The 21,092-nt window shown below is 54.5% G+C and overlaps 2 protein-coding genes across 8 annotated transcripts in view; one reads left to right on the top strand and one right to left on the bottom strand.

The window, feature by feature from the left end:
* Positions 1–21,092, bottom strand: part of OST4 (oligosaccharyltransferase complex subunit 4, non-catalytic) — a 247,664-nt gene that overhangs the window by 98,564 nt on the left and 128,008 nt on the right. The gene's annotated exons all lie outside the window — the stretch shown is intronic.
* Positions 1–21,092, top strand: part of DNMT3A (DNA methyltransferase 3 alpha) — an 84,475-nt gene that overhangs the window by 59,538 nt on the left and 3,845 nt on the right. For 5 of the 7 annotated variants that reach the window (XM_083432557.1, XM_083432555.1, XM_083432558.1 and 2 more), the window contains 13 exons: positions 4,391–4,603; positions 6,319–6,477; positions 7,721–7,828; positions 8,907–9,063; positions 9,236–9,385; positions 12,099–12,143; positions 12,591–12,670; positions 13,959–14,071; positions 15,462–15,645; positions 16,871–16,955; positions 17,049–17,194; positions 17,319–17,409; positions 19,532–19,680. In XM_083432557.1, coding sequence (XP_083288683.1) covers positions 4,391–4,603; positions 6,319–6,477; positions 7,721–7,828; positions 8,907–9,063; positions 9,236–9,385; positions 12,099–12,143; positions 12,591–12,670; positions 13,959–14,071; positions 15,462–15,645; positions 16,871–16,955; positions 17,049–17,194; positions 17,319–17,409; positions 19,532–19,680 — 1,680 coding nt within the window. Of the gene's footprint in view, positions 1–4,390; positions 4,604–6,318; positions 6,478–7,720; positions 7,829–8,906; positions 9,064–9,235; positions 9,386–12,098; positions 12,144–12,590; positions 12,671–13,958; positions 14,072–15,461; positions 15,646–16,870; positions 17,195–17,318; positions 17,410–19,531; positions 19,681–21,092 lie in introns of all 7 variants that reach the window. The other 2 variants (XM_083432553.1, XM_083432552.1) reach the window with 1 other exon arrangement.

The raw sequence follows: 21,092 nt of genomic DNA, 5'->3' as shown, positions 1-21,092 counted from the left end.
TGCTGGCAGAGTCTGAAAACAAAGACCAGGGGATGGAGCCACCGGGCAAAGACGCCCAGGGAAGGGCCTGGGATCGAGTGGGCACCTGGCGGAGCTCCCTGGTCTCTTCTCCTGCATTGCAGGGGGTTGGGCTGGATGACCCCAGGGTGCCCCCCAACCCTACCATTCCGTAATTCCCTGGGAACAATGCCTCTCCCCACCCACCCTATTCTTTCCTTCCCTGAAGCCCTCTGGGGGAATGTTGTGGGCAGCAGGAGAAGATATATTGATTAAATATTATCCCTCCCAATTCACGCTAGTGGGGTTATTCATACTGCAGAGTACAGGGCTCAGCAAACTTTTTCAGCAGGGGGCCGGTCCATTGTCCCTCAGACCTTGTGGGGGGCGGACTATATTTTTTTTTGGGGGGGGGAATGAACAAATTCCTATGCCCTACAAATAACCCTTTTTTTAAAAAAAGGACACATTCTACTCATGTAAAAACATGCTGATTCCCGGACTGTCTGCAGGCCGGATTGAGAAGGCGATTGGGCCAGATTCGGCCCCCAGGTCTTAGGTTGTCTACCTGTGGCAGAGTACATTCCCCTCTTTACATAGCAGGAAGCTAGTTGCAGATTCGTTAGAATCTCTTAAGTTCTGTTATTCCTGGTAAGACCCCTTTGATTCCCTCCTAAAAGAATAAAGACACAACAGCCTTCTTTTAAAATAATAATAAGTTTACTCACATTCGGTTCACAGCTGGATCCCTGAAGGCAAAGAGGCTTTAGCTTAGAGTTACAGAAGAGGGTTTGAGTTCATCCCATATGGGAACTCATCCCACATGCTGCTGGCTGAGAAAAGAAAAGGAATAATAAGAATAATAAGAATTTATTATTTGTACCCCGCCCATCTGGCTGGGTTTCCCCAGCCACTCTGGACGGCTTCCAACAAAGATTAGAAATACATTAAAATGTCACACATTAAAAACTTCCCTGAACATGCCTTCAGATGTCTTCTAAAAGTCAAATAGTTGTTTATTTCCTTGACATCTGATGGGAGGGCATTCCATAGGCAGGGTACCACCACCAAGAAGGCCCTCTGCCTGGTTCCCTGTGGCTTCGCTTCTCGCAGGGAGGGAACCGCCAGAAGGCCCTCGGCGCTGGACCTCAGTGTCCAGGTAGAACGATGGGGATGGAGACGCTCCCTCAGGTATACTGGACCGAGGCTGTTTAGGGCTTTAAAGGTCAAAAGAGAGGAAGGTGGCTGCGTGACTGGACCTTTGTGGGGTCTGGAAGGTCTCGCCCACCTACCTGGTTACCTGCAAAGGAAGGATGCTCCAGACCAGGTGGGACAGGAAGTTCGACTGGCTGGACCAACATCCCCCTGTCTGTGTCCACTCTAGGCAAACAGGAAATGTTGTATTTGACTTGCTTACGTTACATCCCACACCCTGGGGGGCCTCTTCCATGAATCCGGCCTTTTCTAAAGCCATCCAGGTCAGCTGGTTCTGCAGCTTGAACTCTGCACCGCGTGAAGAAGAAGAATAAATAAGTTTATTATTATTATTATTATTATTATTATTATTCCTTTTCCCTCTCCTGACTTCCATCCTTCGACTGCAGGTGCTCCTCTGCCCTTGGTCCTCCTCGTGAGGCTTCCTGCTGCTGGCGCAAGTGAGCGGATCTGGCCGCCCTCTGGGCAGCAGCAGGAGGCTTGGAGGGGCAGCAGAAGAGGCTGTTGGGGTTTGTCCTGGGGCCTCCTTGGGGGGCTTCCACAGTCCTTGCTGGGGAGCGTTTCCAGGAGGTGGGGGCCTGAGGAATCTGGGGCTGCCCCAGAGAGAGAGCTCCCTCCTTGCCCCTGCCTTTGGGGACATGCAAAGAGGGGGGCTGTGTTGACGACTGGACGCAGACTCTCGCCCAAGCCCTGGGCCTGGTGGGCGCTTGCATCTCTGCCAAAACGCGGCCAGATCTCACTTGGGTGCTGCTCTCCAGATCCCTTCACCTTCCTCGCTGCTCTTTTCTTGGCGTGGCTCTTGGGCCAGATCCTTCGTCCGGGGACTACAGATTTGGGGCGGGTGTGCCTCTCCTTCGATCTGCTTGCTTTTAGCATGTGCAGAAACTGAACTGTGTTGAAAATGCCCCCAAGCCGTTGGAAAGGGGTGGAGAGGTGTTCTTCCAGAAAGGGGGGGGGGTCCTTGGGTTTTGTCCAATTGTCTGGGGTGGGCAAGGTGTGTGTGTGAGAGAGCCTGAGTACTCCCCCCCCATCCAAAAAGTGCCTTTAGTTTCCAGGTGGATTTGTGGAAAGCGAGATCCAGACGAGGTGGTCGGGGAAAGATCCCACGTGGAGGGGGGGGGGTGGCAAGGACCTTGTGGGAAGATGTTTATTTATAACTTATATAGAAATACCACGGCATCATAAAAACCTATCCCAGTGGTTTCCAGCAGTATAACGCTAAGCAATAAAGTTACAGAAAGAAGTAAGCGATGGGAGGACCTGGGTGGGGGGCCGGTGGTTCCACTTCTGGGCACCTTGATCCAGACTTAGGTGGGAGTCAGGGCCATGCCAGTGGTGCTGAGTCCCTGTGCTGGGGGGGGGGGGCAGGGCTCCCACCCAGGCCAGCCTTGGCCAACTTGCTGCCCTGCAGATGTTAAGCAGCACAGCTCCCATTCAGCCCGTGTTGCCTGGGGCCATGATCCGCTTGCAGGTTCTCCTGCGCCAGCTCTTTGGGGCCAGCGGAGGTGTGTGTCCCCCCCCCCCCCAAGACTCTCTTCTCTTCAATCTTCCCAGGGAGAGGAAGGACAGGTGCTTGGAAGGCAGAATGCGGAATCAGGTGGGCAACTCACCTGTCCCAACTTGGGGACGGTCTTCCCTCTCTCATGGTGACTTGGTGGAGATGCCAGCCTGCGATGCTAGTCAGCTTCAGGGTGTGAAAAGCAGCCCCTGCGTGCCCCCCCCCCCCTTTGGCAATTTCATCTTCTGTCTCCTTCCTGGAGTGTTTTGGGCTCTTGTGGGAAAAGGCAAAATCTGTGCAGATTGGTGGGACTGGGATGAGCGGTTCTCGTTGCCTTCAGTGGGGGCGTCCTGGGGGGCTTGCTTTGTGCTGTCCTCGAGGGGCTTAGCAGCCACTGCCAACACACAACTGCCGCCATCTGAGCCCCCAAATCTCAGACGCGCATCATCAGCCTGTGTCTCGAACTCAGGGCCCTCCGCTTTGCTCCTCCTGAGCCCCGGTCCTTCCAGAGAAGCAGTGGCAGGTCCTGCTTCCTTCTGGGGGCTGCAAAGAGAGATCCCCCCCCTTCCTTTACCCCCATTGGTCTGTTGCTTCGTAGTTGGAGAGAGCCGTTGCTTGAGGCCTTGAATGTGGGGAACACTTGCTAAAAATATTTGGCAGATATACTCAAACGCTCCCTTTCGCTCTTAAACATTGGTCTTCCCCAGTTGTGGTTTGAGACCAGAATGTGGGGATATACTTGCGCCTGCCTGGGAGTCAGGGGTTTGGATCCTGCCTCCCGCACGGTGGATTCCCTGCGGGATCTTGGGCAAGTCAGCTCTCTGTTTCGCCTTACCTGTCCAGTGGATTCCTGAGTGACCCGCCCTGCAGGGTGGTTGTGAGGGTTAGAAATGCTGCCCAGGTCAGAAGCCTCTACGGCGGATTTCCGTCCTGCCCTAACCAAAACCTTTTGGCAGCTTCCGTTACGCTGAGACTTTTGGCACTGAGCTCTCTGGCCGCCTGCGGACTGGAATTGGCGAGTTCAGCGCGGCTGGCAGAGCCTGTGGGGAAGGAGCAGACCCCCTTGCGCGGGGGGGGGGGGGGGCTGTGGTCTCAACCAGGCCCCACATTTACGGAGCAAGGCCCCCCAGCTGAAAGACCCCTCCCCACCCCACAAGGTCATGCTGAATTTTGCAACTCTCAAATTCTCAAAACAAGGGGTGGTAAAAAGTTGAAGCGTGGGAATTCAAAAAATATTTGGGTCCAATTAATATAATTTAGTATTGCTTGGTAAGTAAAATATGTATAGAGTTGCTTATAAATTATTGCCAAGGGCTTGCAGTTAAATGACTTGGTTTTCCGAAAGCAGTTCATGTGTTTCTTCATCAAAGGTAGACCTAACCAAGCTAAATGCGTTCCAGCTGCAAAAATAATTGCGCCCGTAAACATATTTTTCTCACTGTAGAAATGTGCAAAAACTAAGTTTTGCCCCCTGAAATGGCATGCCCTGCCTGCCAGTTTTTTCCGGTGGAGCTTCCTTCCTGGCGAAATGTCTCTCTGTCCTCAGAAGGAGCGCCCCCTGAGCTGGCTGGGGTTTGCCCGGCAGTGAGTGCGCCAGGGTGGGCACCACGGAAGGGGGGGCGGGGGAGAGAAGCCCCTTCCCTCGACTGCCGCCCCAACCTTGTCTCCTGTGTCCCGCAGGCTGAGAAGAAGGCCAAGGTCATTGCCGGGATGAATGCGGTGGAGGAGATGCCCCCCAGCGAGCCCCAGAAGGAGGAGGAGGCCAGCCCCCCGGCCTCGCAGCAGCCCACGGACCCCGCCTCACCCACCGTGGCCACCACCCCGGAGCCCGTGGGGCCCGAGGCCGTGGACAAAGGCATGTCCAAGTCGGCCGACGACGAGCCGGAATACGAGGTGAGCAGTGCCCTGCTGTGAGTCCCACCCCCCAGAGCTCCCTGCCCCCTGGGGGGTGTCTCCCCACACTGAATGCTGACCCCCAGACGAGGCTGGCCCGAGGCTGTGGGCAAAGGCACCTCTGCAAGGGGAGAAGCTGGTGTGGCTGGCCGCCACTGCTGCCCCCCATGCAGCCGTGCGCTGAAGATGCGCCTATGGGGTGTCCTCCCCCCCCCCCCACCTTGCATTGGGTGGATGAGTTGGCAGGGAGGAACGATCAGGCTGAGAGAGAGGGAGCGCCCAGGAGAGGGTTTGCTCTCAGTCGGAGGGTAGTAAAGGTAAAGGTACCCCTGCCCGTACGGGCCAGTCTTGACAGACTCTAGGGTTGTGCGCCCATCTCACTCAAAGAGGCCGGGGGCCAGCGCTGTCCAGAGACACTTCCGGGTCACGTGGCCAGTGTGACAAAGCTGCAGCTGGCGAGCCAGCACCAGTGCAGCACATGGAAACGCCGTTTATCTTCCCACTATAAAGTGGTACCTATTTATCTACTTGCACTTAAGGGTGCTTTCGAACTGCTAGGTGGGCAGGAGCTGGGACCGAGCAGCGTAGGATCGGAATTGTGGAGTCGGGGGGACCCCACAGGGACATCTAGTCCAGCCCCTGGCAATGCAAGGCAGGGAGTGGGAGAAGAGCACATGCCGGCTGGTGGGAGATGGCAAGGGGCCGGTTGGAGGGAGACTGGAGAGGGTGGGACTACAAGCTTGAGCAGGCCTTCTGGCACGGGGGGGGGGGGCTCCTCTCTCTGCCGCACTTCCAGGCCCAGCTCTCCTTCACCCGCTCGTTGCCTGAGTTCCCCCGTGTCACAGGCAGCCCCACTCGGGAGACCCCCAGGCAGCCTCTGATGGGGGGCTGAGGGATCGACGGAATTTCTGCTCTATCCCTTCCCACAAATCCCAGAGCGGACGATAAATGACAAAAGCAGAACAAGTGCAGAAGAAGTCCTAGAAAAGGACTCGCAAGCCATCAAGACAACATCCGTACAGCCCTATTGGCAAGCCAGACACGGAAAAATAAGCTAAATGTGGCAGGTTCAGCACAAGTCATTTAGGTGATGAACAAATCACCAATGAGGCATTTAGAACCTATAAAATAATATATCAAGTCCATACACACTCTCTTCCTCCCCACCTAATGACTCACAATCTTTGCTTTTTTTAGCTTCTTTTTTAAAATAGAATTTTTATTTGATTGTACAGATTTGTTGACATTCAGAATCACAAATAGTAAAAATTACACAAGATTCTCCCGAATTTCTAGACTCCCCTCCATCGGTACTTAACCTTTTCAGCTGCGTATTATAAGTCACTCTTAATTTTCCGGTTCTCCATTGTATCCAATGCCTGTGTAACAAACAAGAGTTATTTAAGACCTGCTAGAGAGTCCAGATGTTTACAGTGGTCTTTCAAGTATAGTATAAATCCCCCCCATTCTTTGTTGAAGTTTTGATCCCCCTGGTTTCTGATTTTCACAGTCATTTTTGCCATCTCCGCATAGCCCAGCCACTTGGTCTGCCATTCCGCTCTGGTCGGGGGGAAACTCTCGTCTTTCCAACTCTGGGCAAGCCGCATCCTGGCAGCTGTCAATCTTTGCTTTCTTCCACCCATTAAATACACACCTCTGCAACAGAGCTGGACGTCCTTAGCCTGATGGTCTTTTCTTCTTCCTCCCCACGGCAGGATGGCCGGGGCTTTGGGATCGGGGAGCTGGTCTGGGGCAAGCTGCGGGGCTTCTCCTGGTGGCCGGGACGCATCGTCTCCTGGTGGATGACGGGCAGGAGCCGAGCCGCCGAGGGAACGCGCTGGGTGATGTGGTTTGGCGACGGGAAGTTCTCTGTGGTGAGTGGCCCAGGGGGGTGCTGGGGGGGGGAGCCAGGCGGGCAGCCGAGGGGCGAGGAAGCACCTGCTTGCTGTGGCCTGAGCCCTGGGAGGCCGGCAGGGTCCCCTGCATGAAAGAAGAGGCTGCAGGATCAGGCCCAAACCCAAGAGCCCCAGTCTCCCCTCCTCCAATTTCCAGCGCCTAGAATTCAGAACCATGGCTGCCTCCATCCAACCTAGCGGCCATTGAGAGTCCTCCCCTCCTCCATGAACTGGTCCAGTCCTCTTCGGAAGCCATCTGAGTTGGGCGCCATCTCTGCCCCCTGTTAACGGAGAAATCTGAGGGCTCCCTTGGACAAAAAACAAGGACACCAGCCAGGAATACCAGAGCAAAAGAGCAGCCTTGGTCTTGATTGAAGACTGTCGCGCCAGGACTCCCACCTGCCACCAGGTGGAACAAGATGGAAGCCCAGAACAAAAGAGAACCCAAACTTTTATTAGCTGCTCATCCCCATATTACACCCCCCCCCCAAACTACATCACTAATACATCATGGTTACATCATGAAAGGGGAGGTCTGGTGGCCGTAATCTGAGCATCCTGGACCCTGCCCCATGGTTTTCCTTGCCCTCCACCAAACACCCCTCAAGTGTAACAAAAGAGATCTTTACATTTCCCTGTTTCCCAGCCAAGTTCATCCCACCCTTTTGTCTTCATCTGGGTTTGTTATTTCTGGAATGGCTACCTGTCTGGCACTCAGGTATCAGGATGCCAGGAATTATCACTCAGGCAGAGGGGCTGCTGAGGAGCTGAGCTCACATGTCTATAGGAATTTCTGAAGTTTTCCCAGTGAGCCAGTACACAGATACATTGATCAGTGAATTCTTACATTTGGTATCGTGCAGCAGAGGCCCTTTGAAAAGATAGGAAGAAACTGTGATGAAGTGTTTTGCGGGGACATTTCACAAAAGTCACAAAAGCGATTGTGCTGGTTTTGGTAGTGGGCTGCATGTGCATGATATCTGCTGGAGGGGCAACCCCCCCCCCCAAACCTATACATAAATCCCTGCAACACTCCTGTGGCAGGGAGTTCCGGAGTTCCACTTTGCTTTCTAACCCTAAGAAACTACCCCGCCCTCATTCTGACATTTATTTTCCAAAAGGGGGCGAAGGTGGCCTCCCCAGCCCCTGGACCACCCCTGGGATTTGTGGAGAGGGTTCCGCATCTTCACCCATGCTCCCCCCCCCGCCCTCTTTCCGGCAGGTCTGCGTGGAGAAGCTGCTCCCGCTCAGCTCCTTCTCCAACGCCTTCCACCAGGCCACGTACAGCAAGCAGCCCATGTACCGCAAAGCCATCTATGAGGTGCTGCAGGTAAGGCCCCGCCCCCGTTCGCGTCTCCCACCTGGCCAGCGTTCCTGGTTCCCATTTGCAGGCAGGTAGGAAGCCTCTAAGGAACATGGGTGACGCTGTGGTCTAAACCACTGAGCCTCTTGGGCTTGCCAAACAGAAAGTCGGCCTGTTTGAATCCCCCCGATTGCTCCGTCCCTGCTCCTGCTAACCTAGCAGCTCAGAAGCACACCAGTGCAAGTAGATAAATAGGTACCGCTCCGGCAGGAAGGTAAACGCCGTTTCCATGCGCTGCTCTGGTTCGCCAGAAGCGGCTTAGTCATGCTGGCCACACGGCCCAGGAAAATTGTCCCCGGACAAACGCCGGCTCCCTCGGCCAGTAAAGCGAGATGAGCGTCCTTTGCAACTGGACTTAACAGTCAGAGGTCCTTTACCTTTTAAAGGTAAAGGGACCCCTGACCGTTAGGTCCAGTCGTGCCCGACTCTGGGGTTGCGGTGCTCATCTCGATTTATTGGCCGAGAGAGCCAGCGTACAGCTTCCAGGTCATGTGGCCAGCATGACTAAGCCACTTCTGGCGAACCAGAGCAGTGCACGGAAGCGCCGTTTACCTTCCCACCGGAGTGGTACCTATTGATCTACTTGCACTTTGACGTGCTTCCGAACTGCTAGGTCAGCAGGAGCAGGGACCGAGCAACGGGAGCTCACCCCGTCGCAGAGATTCGAACCACTGGCCTTCCGATCGGCAAGTCCTAGGCTCTGTGGTTTAGACCACAGCGCCACCCGTGTCCCCTTCACCTTTGAGGAAGCCTCTAAAAGGACAAGCCCCCCACACCCCGTTCACGCTGCCCCACAGACCAGCTCAGGGGGTGGGAAGGGACCTGGCCACCTGCCCCACAGCCTTCCTCGCCTGCCCCAGATCCATCTGTGCCAGAAACACAGAGGAAGAAAAGGGGCAGATTCACTTGCGCCTACAAGTATGTGCAGAGCTGGGGGGTGCAACAGAGGGTCCTGTGGGGTATCTTTGCCAGCCAGACCCCCACCCTGAAGCAGGAGCATAGGGTGCTCTACTCGCTGAGCAAACTGTCCCTTCTTCCCCCGCAGGTGGCCAGTAGCCGGTCAGGCAAGATCTTCCCCTCCTGCCCCGAGAACGACGAAACCGACACGTCCAAAGTGGTGGAGATCCAGAACAAGCAGATGATTGAGTGGGCCGTGGGGGGCTTCCAGCCCTCTGGCCCCAAGGGCCTGGAGCCGCCAGAAGGTAAGGCAGTGGGGCAGGAGCTGGGGGGGGGGGCTCTAGGGCAGGCAGACCCTGGGGGTTGCTGTCCCCGAAGCCCAGTGAGAGCGAGGAGAGGAGCACCCTCACCCAAGGGACCGCGGAGCTAGATTCGCACTCGGGGCTTGCCCCCTCACCCCCCGTTCTTTCCTTGCAGAGGAGCGCAACCCCTACAAAGAAGTTTACACAGAGATGTGGGTGGAGCCGGAAACCGCTGCCTACGCCCCTCCTCCCCCCGCCAAAAAACCAAGGAAAAGCACAGCCGAGAAGCCCAAGGTCAAGGAGATCATTGACGAGCGCACCAGAGGTCAGCCGGGGGCCGGGGGGGGCTGCTTTGTCTGGGAGGTTCCCGGCTTTCTCTGATGTCGGACCATCAGAAGGATCCGCCGGATCAGGCCCAAGGGGGGTCACCTTGTCCTCTCCCCCCTCTCTCCCATTTGGGGATTGAACCTGCAAGCTTGGACTTGCCAGCACCACGCTCTCGCCAGCGCAGAGCAAGCGGAATCCGAACACAAGAGCTCTCCTCCTCCGTTCATTTGCCTTCCTTTAAGCCACCTTTCTTGGCTGCCTCCTGTGGCAGGGAGTTCCACAGTTGAACTCTGTGCCACATGAAGGACTTTTCTGGGGGCAGGGGCAGGGGGGAGGCGCTGTAGGGCAGCAGCTGGCCTGCTGTGCAACCCCCCCAAACCTGTGTTCCTGGTTCTCTGTACCCCACTCCATCTGGGGGTGTCCCTTCCTCCTCTGCTTGCTGGAGTAGCTGCCCCCAGTTTCCTCCTGTGCAGAGAAAGACCTGCACAGGTTCAGGTGTTCTAAGAGGCTGTGTGGAGCAGTGGTCAGAGCACAGCTTTCCCCATAAGTGTGTCCTCTTTCCCTGTCTCCCCCCTTCTGGAATGCAGGGCGTGGGGGGGCCCTTCTTGCCTCTGTGCAACCTTCCTGCCCCCTGACCTCCTCTTCCACCCCTCCTGGCATCACTGGCACAGAGTCCTTGTCCCAAAGAGGGCAGCGTTGTGCTTGGGGGGCTGGCTTAGAGACCCTTCCGGCTGTTCCTCTGGGCAGCCGGGGACCCTGAAGGGGGGGGCAGGGAGGCTGTGCCCCCCCCCAGGGGGGTCATGGAGGACTCTGCAGGAAAGCGGCAAAGCCTTTGCCCAGAGCTCAGAGCAGACAGACATCCACAAAGCAGAACAGGAAAAGTGGGTAAAGAGTTTCAGTCAAGCCCTACGTAATCCTGATCAAATTTGCAGATGACACCAAACTGGGAGGGGTGGCTAACACCCCAGAGGACAGGATCACACTTCAAAACGACCTTGACAGATTAGAGAACTGGGCCAAAACAAACAAGATGAATTTTAACAGGGAGAAATGTAAAGTATTGCACTTGGGCAAAAAAAATGAGAGGCACAAATACAAGATGGGTGACACCTGGCTTGAGAGCAGTACATGTGAAAAGGATCTAGGAGTCTTGGTTGACCACAAACTTGACATGAGCCAACAGTGTGACGCGGCAGCTAAAAAAGCCAATGCAATTCTGGGCTGCATCAATAGGAGTATAGCATCTAGATCAAGGGAAGTAATAGTGCCACTGTATTCTGCTCTGGTCAGACCTCACCTGGAGTACTGTGTCCAGTTCTGGGCACCACAGTTCAAGAAGGACACTGACAAACTGGAAGGTGTCCAGAGGAGGGCAACCAAAATGGTCAAAGGCCTGGAAACGATGCCTTATGAGGAACGGCTAAGGGAGCTGGGCATGTTTAGCCTGGAGAAGAGGAGGTTAAGGGGTGATATGATAGCCATGTTCAAATATATAAAAGGATGTCACATAGAGGAGGGAGAAAGGTTGTTTTCTGCTGCTCCAGAGAAGCGGACACGGAGCAATGGATCCAAACTACAAGAAAGAAGATTCCACCTAAACATTAGGAAGAACTTCCTGACAGTAAGAGCTGTTTGGCAGTGGAATCTGCTGCCAAGGAGTGTGGTGGAGTCTCCTTCTTTGGAGGTCTTTAAGCAGAGGCTTGACAACCATATGTCAGGAGTGCTCTGATGGTGTTTCCTGCTTGGCAGGGGGTTGGACTCGATGGCCCTTGTGGTCTCTTCCAACTCTATGATTCTAATCTGGGCAGATTTCGTCAAGACCACCTCTCTGTTTTTATAATGGGAAAAGAGGCAAAATCAGCATCGATAAAATGCCATCAGATGTGCTGATGCGCAGCTGAGGCCACCCCTTGGCATCCCATCATGCAGCCTTTGCCAACCTGGCGACCCCTCCAGAGAATAAAAAAATTGGGGAGTTGGAAGGGACCCCTGGGGGTCATCCAGCACAACCCCCTGCAAGGCAGGAATCTCAGCGAAAGCATCCATAACAGACAAGCATTCCACCTTTGCTTAAAAACCTCTAAGGAGAGTCCATCACCTCCCAAGGGAGACCGTTCCACTGTCCAACAGCTCTGACTATCAGAAAGATTTTTTGTATGTTTAGTCAGAATCTCCTTCCTTTTCACTTGAAGCCATGGGTTTGAGTCCTGCCCTCCAGAGCAGGAGAAAACAAGCTTGCTTCCTCTCCCATTTGAGACATTTGAAGATGGCTCTGCTGTCTCCTCTCAGTCTCCTCTTTTCCAGGCTAAACATACCCAACTCCTTCAACCGTTCCTCATATGGCTTGGCTTCTAGACCCTTGATCATTTTAGTCACCCTCCTCTGCACACCTTCCAGCCTCTCAATATCCCATCTTCCTAAAAGCTTTTTAATTCTTTTCCTGTATGTCTTTCTGGTTTGATATTGATGCAAACCGCCGCGATAGATTTCTACGATACAGTGGTGTAATAAATCTTTTGAAAATCAAGATAAATATAACTTTTTAATGTGTTGTTTTGTGTTTTCCTGTTGTTGCAAACCACTGTGATATATTTCTGGGAAGCAGCGGTATATAAGTATTTTTATAAATAGCAGAACAGAGCCCACCCTCCTGTTCTGCCAAAATCTGCCCTCCGCTCACCAAACCGCCCCCCCCCCTTTTCCCTCCGCAGAGCGCCTTGTTTTTGACGTCCGGCAGAAGTGCAGGAACATTGAAGGTGAGCCTGAGCCCTTGCTGCCTTGGCTGCACAGAAGCGGGAGGGGTGCATGCATTTTTTGGGGGGGGGGGTCGCTTTTCCACATCCGCTTTCAGCGCTTCCCTTCAAGAGATGCTGGCTCCGGAAGCCGCAGGGTCCTGGGGGGGCGAGGAGAGTCCGTGCATCCTCCCCCCGCCTCGTAGGTGGCAGTCACTCAGAGCGGAGGGTCTTTTGTGCCCCCCCCTTGCAGCTGCCAGCTCCGTCCGGTCCAGCAGGAGGGGCCGTAATGTTCCGGGTCCGGTCCAGAGGCTGCTGGGTGTGCCTTTGGAAGAGGGGGAGCAATGCAGATAGGTACAAAGGGAGGTGGGCGGTAGGTCTTGCAAGGGGGGGGAGGCCAGGGGGCAGCTCCCATCTCCCTCCCCTCTCCCCCCCTAACCCTTCTCCCCTTGTGTCCCCCCCCCCCCCAAGATATCTGCATCTCCTGCGGGAGCCTCAATGTCACCCTGGAGCACCCTCTCTTCAACGGAGGCATGTGCCAAAACTGCAAGGTAGGCCAGAATGCAAATAGGTAAAGGTAAAGGGACCCCTGACCGTTAGGTCCAGTCATGACCGACTCTGGGGTTGCGGCGCTCATCTCTCTTTACTGGCTGAGGGAGCTGGCGTACAGCTTCCGGGTCACGTGGCCAGCATGACTAAGCCGCTTCTGGCGAACCAGAGCAGCGCACGGAAACGCCGTTTACCTTTCCGCCGGAGTGGTACTTATTTATCTACTTGCACTTTGACGTGCTTTCGAACTGCTAGGTTGGTAGGAGCAGGGACCGAGCAACGGGAGCTCACACTGTCATGGGGATTCGAACCACTGACCTACTGATCAGAAAGTCCTAGGCTCTGTGGTTTGACCCATAGCGCCACCCGCTTCCCAGAATGCAAATACAAGCTCTGCAAATAATGGACATCTTGTCATTGTCTGCAGGGAGGAGGCAGCACGTGGGTCGCTTGGGGGTGGGGTGGCAGGAGCCCCTAGGGGAGAGGGAGACTTCTGCTGTGGGGAGGCTCCTTACGGGGTCCTTGCCACAGGATCACATTCATCCAACTGCACTGGCTCCCGGTGGAGTACAGGGTCAGGTTTAAGGTGCTGGTTTTAAACTTTAAAGCCCTATAGGCCTAGACCCACATACCTACGGGACCGCCTCTCCCGGTATGCCCCACGGAGGACCTTAAGGTCCACAAATGACAACACTTTGGTGGTCCCGAGCCTCAAGGAGGTTAGATTTATCTCAACTAGGGCCTTTTCAGCACTGGCCCCGACGTGGTGGGACGCTCTGTCACAAGAGACTAGGCCCCTGCGGGACTTGACATCTTTCCGCAGGGCCTGCAAGACAGAGCTGCCTGACCTTTGGTTTGGACTCAGTCTGACCCTTATGTTCCCCTCCCCTTATGGTCTTGATTTACCAAGAGGCTTTATTTTAAATTGCATTTTAAACTGTATTTTAAATTGGGTTCCCCCCCTTCTCTTTCCCCCCTATTATGTTTTTACTGTGATTTTATTGATGTTAACCACCCTGAGCACGGCTCTGGCTTGGGAGGGCGGGGTATAAATAAAATTATTATTATTATTATTATTATTATTATTCACTGCCTGTGCCCCACCTGTAAGGTGGCCAGCGCCTTTCCTGTTAGTGTGCTGCAAAGGGCTTTGGCATGGAGCCGTAGAATTGTGGAGTTTGGTGGGACCCCGAGGGCCATCTAGCCCACCCCCTGTGAGGCAACAATCTTGGCGCCAAGCAGGCCCCCTCACTCCTCTCTTCTCTCTCCTCTTGTCCCCCCCCCCCCCAGAACTGCTTTTTGGAATGTGCTTACCAGTATGACGACGACGGCTACCAGTCCTACTGCACCATCTGTTGTGGGGGCCGCGAAGTCCTCATGTGTGGCAACAACAACTGCTGCAGGTGAGCCAAAGGACGGGGGGAGGGCTAAGGGGGAGGGATCACACCTGTCTGTCCCCCCCCCCCCGCTGGTGGCCCTCCCTAAGGCCAGGGGACCCACTAGGAGACACCTCCCCTTCCCTCAGTCAGGTGGGCAGGGTATTATTATCACACCCTGAGGTCCAGCTCCGAGGGCCTTTTGGCGGTTCCCTCCCTGTGAGTAGTGAGGTTACAGACAAGCTTCCTTCAACAGGGATGCCTTCAGATGTTTTAAAAGTAGGATAGTTGTTTATTTCCTTCACATCTGAAGGGAGGGCTTTCCACAGGGCGGGTGCCACTACCAAGAAGGCCCTCTGTCTGGTTCCCTGTTACCTCACTTCTCGCAATGAGGGAACAGCCAGAAGGCCCTCGGCGCTGGATCAAGGCCGTTTAGGGCTTTGAAGGTCAGCACCAACACTTTGAATTGTGCTCTGAAACGTACTGGGAGCCAATGCAGATCTCTCAGGACCGGTGTTATGTGGTCTCGGCGGCTGCTCCCAGTCACCAGTCTAGCTGCCACATTCTGGATTAGTTGTAGTTTCCGGGTCACCTTCAAAGGTAGCCCCATGTAGAGCACATTGCAGTAGTCCAAGCAGGAGATAACCAGAGCATGCACCACTCTGGCAAGACAGACCACGGGCAGTAAGGGTCTCATCCTGCGTACCAGATAGAGCTGGTAGACAGCTGCCCTGGACACAGAATTGACCTGCGCCTCCATGGACAGGACAGCAGTGAGTCCAGAATGACTCCCAAGCTGCGCACCTGGTCACAGTTACCGCATTCAGGATCACGCAGAAGCAGGCTGGGAACCAGACCACAAGAAGCGCTTGCTGGACCAGCCCCATGGCCCAAGCAGATGCCCAAAGGGACACCCACAGGCAGAATCCGAGCCCAAAAGCAGCTCTTCCCTCCTGCATTTCCAGCAATTGGGATTCAGAAACGGTATTCACTCTGACTATGGAGGCAGAGCAGAGCCACTCTGGCTAGGAGACATCGATAGTCCTCTCCTCCTCCTCCTCCTCCATGAATTTGTCCCCTCCTCTTTGAAATCCATCCAAGCTGGGAGTCCATCGCTTCCTCATGTGGGAGGGAGTTCCACAGTTTAACGAGGCACTGCATGAAGAAGGGCTTTCTCTAATCTGCCCTGAATCTTCCAACATTCAGACTAGGGATAAGGGAAGATTTGCCCAGCAGTTGGGTCTGGGTTGGGCTAGGCCTGGGAGGGACCCCTGCCAGTCAGTGCCAGGGTGATCCCACAGCATTGGAGCAAGCCAGGGGGGCAAGGGGGGGGGGTCAGACTGTCAGAGTCAGGAATCCCTCCCTGCCTCCCTCGTCCTGCTGGGCCGGAGCGCTGATGACTGGACTCTGCCCGTAGGTGCTTTTGTGTGGAGTGTGTGGACTTGCTGGTGGGCCCTGGCGCTGCCCAGGCGGCCATCAAGGAAGACCCCTGGAACTGCTACATGTGCGGCCACAAAGGCATCTACGGCCTGCTCCGGCGGCGGGAAGACTGGCCCTCGCGCCTCCAGATGTTTTTCGCCAACAACCACGACCAAGAGTTTGTAAGTTCAGGGCAGCGGGGGGTGGGGGGTGGGATAAGGCGGGTCTTGGGGCGCCCTTTTGCCAGGACGGTTCAGGAGGCGGCAGGAGACACCTCGGCCCTTGCTCTCTGCCGTGGCCTCTGGGGAGCCACTTCCAGTGGCAAGAGTGGCTTTATTCCATTGGGATGCTCAAGGCAACTTAGCACATCAGCGGCTGGCAGGGAAGCCACACAAGGGAGCTCCAGGCCTATAAATTGCACGGGCTTCTATTATTTATAACATAATACTATACTATACTATACTATACTATACTATACTATACTATACTAATTGATTGATTGAATTTATACACCACCCTATATATACCCAGAGGTCTCAGGGCAGTTACATGCTTGTAGAGTGGCATTCCGTCGCCTTAGTTTTATACATGTGTAGAAATCCAGTCGCTTTCTCTGGGAATGGACATCCTGAATTTGGGCTGGGTGAGATCTGGTTTTCAGCATTGCAATATATCACCAGCTAAACATGGCAAAAGAGTGGTACCTTGGTTCTCCAACTTAATCCATTCGGGAAGTCTGTTCCAAAACCAAAGCGTTCCAAAACCAAGGCGCACTTTCCCATGGGAATTTATGCTAAATGGATCGATCCGTTCCAGACATTTTAAAAACAACCCCTAAAACAGCACTTTAACTTGATTTTCACTATCTAAAGAGACCACTGATCCATAAGATGAAAGCAATAAACAATGTACTGCAGTTACACCATCGATCAATCAGTAGCTGAACTGGGTTCCACACAGTCACAAAAACAAAACAAAAAGCCACAAAAACGCAAAATAAATAGTAAAAACAGACAGACCTCAGCGTAGCACTCAAAACGGAGCACATTCGGCTTCCGAAAAACTTACTTCTGGGTTTGCGGTGTTTGGGTTCCAAGTTGTTTGAGAACCAAGGTACCACTGTATATGAATATATCCCGATGTCCAAAAGAAGCATGGAGCTATGCAGAGGCTTTGGCTGGCTTGCAAGATCTCTGTTGGCCCCATGAGATCTCCCAGAAGCCTCGCCCAACCTTCCCTCCGGTGGGAGAATTCCAGGGGTCTTGACTTTGCACAATTTTGCCTCGGCACGCAAAGCCCCAGGACACAACCCCCCCCCCCGACTGGCAGGTCTGCTGTCCTGTCATTTCTACCACACCGCCCCCCCTTCCTCTCTCGCCCACGCTGTCTCTCTTTGCATCTTGGCAGGACCCACCAAAGGTTTACCCGCCGGTCCCCGCCGAGAAGAGGAAGCCCATCCGGGTGCTCTCGCTCTTTGACGGCATTGCCACAGGTGAGCCTGGCCCCCCTCCTGGAAGCGAGGGCCGTGTTGGGGTGCAGCCCCCCCCCCTGCGCACCTGTGAATGTCCCCCCTCCCTCCCTCCAGGTCTCCTGGTGCTGAAAGACCTGGGCATCCAGGTGGACCGCTACATCGCCTCGGAGGTGTGCGAGGACTCCATCACGGTTGGGATGGTGCGGCACCAGGGCAAGATCATGTATGTTGGGGACGTCCGCAATGTCACGCAGAAACACGTACGTGGAGCTCTGGGGAGGGGGGGAGGGCGGCTTCCCCTCCCTCTGTGTCGCTGGCCCAGGACCCCAGCCCCAGGGGGCGCCCCTCCCGCCTCTGACGCTCCCGCCTCCTTCCGCACTGCAGATACAGGAGTGGGGGCCCTTCGACCTGGTGATTGGAGGCAGCCCCTGCAACGACCTCTCCATCGTCAACCCCGCCAGGAAAGGCCTTTACGGTAGGTGCCCCCCCCCCCGGTCCCTGCCGGGGCTCACGCAGTCAAAGAATCGTCGGGTTGGGTCATCAGGTCCAGGCTTTCTGAAACTCGGGTCTCCAGCTGTTTTTGGACTACACTTCCCTTCCCCCTCATCATTGAAAGACCTACATTGGCTCCCAGTACATTTCCAAGCACAATTCAAAGTGTTGGTGCTGACCTTGAAAGCCCTAAATGGCCTCAGTATACCTGAAGGAGCGTCTCCACCCCCATCGTTCAGCCTGGACACTGAGATCCAGCTCCAAGGGCCTTCTGGCAGTTCCCTCATTGCGAGAAGCCAAGTTACAGGGAACCAGGCAGAGGGCCTTCTCAGTGGTGGCGCCCGCCCTGTGGAACGCCCTCCCGTCAGATGTCAAGAAATAAACAACTATCTGACTTTTGGAAGTTACCTGAAGGCAGCCCTGTTTAGGGAAGTTTTTAATGTTTGAGGTTTTACAGTGGTACCTCTGGTTACAAATAGGATCCGTTCCGGAGGCCCGTTCGCAACCTGAGAAGAACGCAACCTGCGTCTGTGCATGCGTGGGTCGCGATTTGGCACTTCTGTGCATGCGCGAGCGGCGAAACCCGGAAGTAACCCTTTCCGTTACTTCCGGGTCGCTGTGGGACGCAACCTGAAAATGCGCAACCTGAAGCAAATGTAACATGAGGCTACCAGACTTTTGGAAGACATCTGAAGGCAGCCCTGTTTAGAGAAGCTTTTAATGTTTAACAGACAATTGTATTTTAATACTGTGTTGGAAGCCGCCCAGAGTGGCTGGGGAAACCCAGCCAGATGGGCGGAGTATAAATAATAAATTCTATTCTATTCTGTTGGTCCCACTCGCTAGGGATGATGGGAGTTGTGGTCCAAAAACAGCTGGAGACCCAAGTTGAGGAAGGCCTGATCTAGTCCAATGCCCTGCAATGCAGGAATCTTGGCTAGGGCATCCATGACAGATGGCCCTCCAACCTCTGCATAGAAACCTCCAAGGAAGGAGAATTCACAACCTCCCAAGGGAGACCGATCCACTATTGAACAGCTCTTGCTGTCAGAAAGTTCTTCCTGATGTTTAGTTAAAAACTTCTTTCTTGCTCTGGAGGGGAGGACTCCATGAGTTCGAGTCCTCCCCTCCAGAGCAGGAGAAAACAAGCTAGTCCACCCTTCCATTTGATGGCCCTTGACACATTGGAAGATGGCTCTCCCAGCTCCTCACAGTTCCCTCTTCTCCAGGCTAAACATTCCCAACGACCTCAAAGCCGTTTAAATCACCTGTGTCACTGATAGCTGTGACCCCAGGGTTAGGGTCTTCCTTTGTCTAGTGACGGTGGCGCTGTGGCCTAAACCACTGAGCCTCTTGAGCTTGCCGATCGGAAGGTTGGTGGTTCGAATCCCCATGACGGGGTGAGCTCCCGTTGCTCAGTCCCTGCTCCTGCCAACCTAGCAGTTCGAAAGCACACCAGTGCAAGTAGATACTGTATTTTTCGCTCTGTAAGACGCACCAGACCATAAGATGCACCTAGTTTTTGGAGGAGGAAAACAAGAAGAAAAATATTCTGAATCTCAGAAGCCAGAACAAGAGGGATCACTGCACAGTGAAAGCAGTGATCCCTCTTGCTGTTCTGGCTTCTGGGATAGCTGCGCAGCCTGCATTCGCCCCATAGGACGCACACACATTCCCCCTTTTTAGGAGGGAAAAAGTGAGTCTTATAGAGCAAAAAATACGGTAAATAGATACCGCTGCGGCAGGAAGGTAAATGGCGTTTCTGTGCATTCTGGCTTGCGTCACAGTGTCCTGTTGCACCAGAAACTGTTTAGTCCTGCTGTCCACATGACCCAGAATACTGTCTGTGGACAAACGCCGGCTCCCTCGGCCTGAAAGCGAGATGAGAGCCGCAACCCCATAGTCGCCTTTGACTGGACCTAACCGCCCAGGGGTCCTTTACCTTCCCTTCCCTTGCCTAGGGGGCTGGAGAAGGGGATTCCCCCGCGCCCTTAATCCCACAGAAGGGGTGCCAGAAGGGCTTGCCAAGGGAGCTTTTGTGTCTTGTGGGCTGGTCTTGGGTTTGCGCCCCCGTTCATTACGGTCTTCCTCCCCTCCCACCCCAGAGGGCACGGGCCGACTCTTCTTTGAGTTCTACCGGCTGCTGCACGAGGCCCGGCCCAAGGAGGGAGACGAGCGGCCCTTTTTCTGGCTCTTTGAGAACGTGGTGGCGATGGGCGTCAGCGACAAGAGAGACATCTCTCGCTTCCTGGAGGTGAGAGGGTGGGCAGCGGGCGGGTGGGCAGGCAGCGCTCTTTCCTCCTTGCCCGCCCCCCCGAATGTCCCTGAATGTCCCTGGGCGGGAGAGGGGGGAGGAGCAGCCTGGGGGAACGTGCCGGATCTGAGCCAAAGCAGCCAGAACAGGACCAAAGGCAATACCTGCCTGCGCCTCTGCTGTATTCCAGGCGCAGGGAGTTCCTCCTGCCACCAGGGGGCACCTGAGTCTTTCCAGGGCTCATCCTGCCGCTGCTTGAAAAGCAGCCCTGCCTAGCGGTTACAGTGGCAGAGCACCAGGTTCAAATCCCCCACTCTTCCAGGAAACGCTCAGCAGGTGGCTCTCTGCCTACCCTACCTGGCAGGGTTGTGGGGCAGAGCCATGTAGGCCACCTGCTGCTCCTTGCAGGGAAATTGGAGTCTCAGTGTTGACCTCCTGTCATCCCTGTCTATTGTTCCTGCTGGCTGTCGGGGTTTTGGGAAGGGGGCAGCTTCTGAGGGAGGGGGCAACATCTGGCAGCCAGAATGTTAGCCCCCCAGGGGTGAACACAACAGCCAGGTCAGAAATGAGGCGGTTTAAGAGTTTCCGTCTGAGAAGCTGAATGATCTGTTCCAGCATTGAATCAGGGTGAGGTTGTCAGACAGGGCCAGGGGTCAGCAAACCTTTTCCAGCCGGGGGCCGGACTGTATTTGGAAAAAGAAAAAAATGAACAAATTCCTATGCCCCACAAATAACCCAAGGATGCATTTTAAATAAAAGGACACATTCTACTCATGTAAAAACACGCTGATTCCTGGACCGTCCGTGGGCCGGATTGAGAAGGCGATTGGGCCGAATCCGGCCTCTGGGCCTTAGTTTGCCTACCCATGATCAGGGCATTGAATGAATGAATGAAATCTTTATTGCTGAAAGCAATAAGGTCACAATGCACAGAATACAAACAATTGATTTAAAACTGAACAACAGCAGCAACAGCAGCAAAGCAAACATACAAAAATGCGAAAAATACACCTGCATAAGTTAAGCACTCCATTTCTCTCGCTCCCCCTTATGATCCTTGTCTTGGTGCCCAGCTCTCAACTTACTTGCAGCCAAGGCAAATTTTGCAACCTGTGCAGTAAGAAATACGTTCTTGCCAGCCAGCAAACTAGAGATTTGCTGAAGGGGAGGTAATCTAGGATGTAATCTAGGGGAATCCACAGAGAGGAAAAGGGTCGTCTAGCACAACCCCCTGCGAGGCAGGAATCTCATTGGGTTCTAGATTAAACCTCAGGGCACCTTCCGCTCAGTGAGGCCCTCCAGTGGGCAGGACAGGGCTGGCACAGGGGCATCAGAAGCTGCCTTCTACTGCACTGACTGGCATCAGTGGCTTTCCAGAGCTTCAGGCCTGCCCTGGAGATGCCCGTTCTGCG

The sequence above is a fragment of the Podarcis tiliguerta genome (genome assembly GCF_965153285.1).
Source record: "Podarcis tiliguerta genome assembly, chromosome: 3".
In the NCBI taxonomy this organism is placed as follows: Eukaryota; Metazoa; Chordata; class Lepidosauria; order Squamata; family Lacertidae; genus Podarcis; species Podarcis tiliguerta.
Note: the sequence above shows the minus strand (reverse complement) of the source record. Positions and strands in the feature narration are given on the sequence as shown.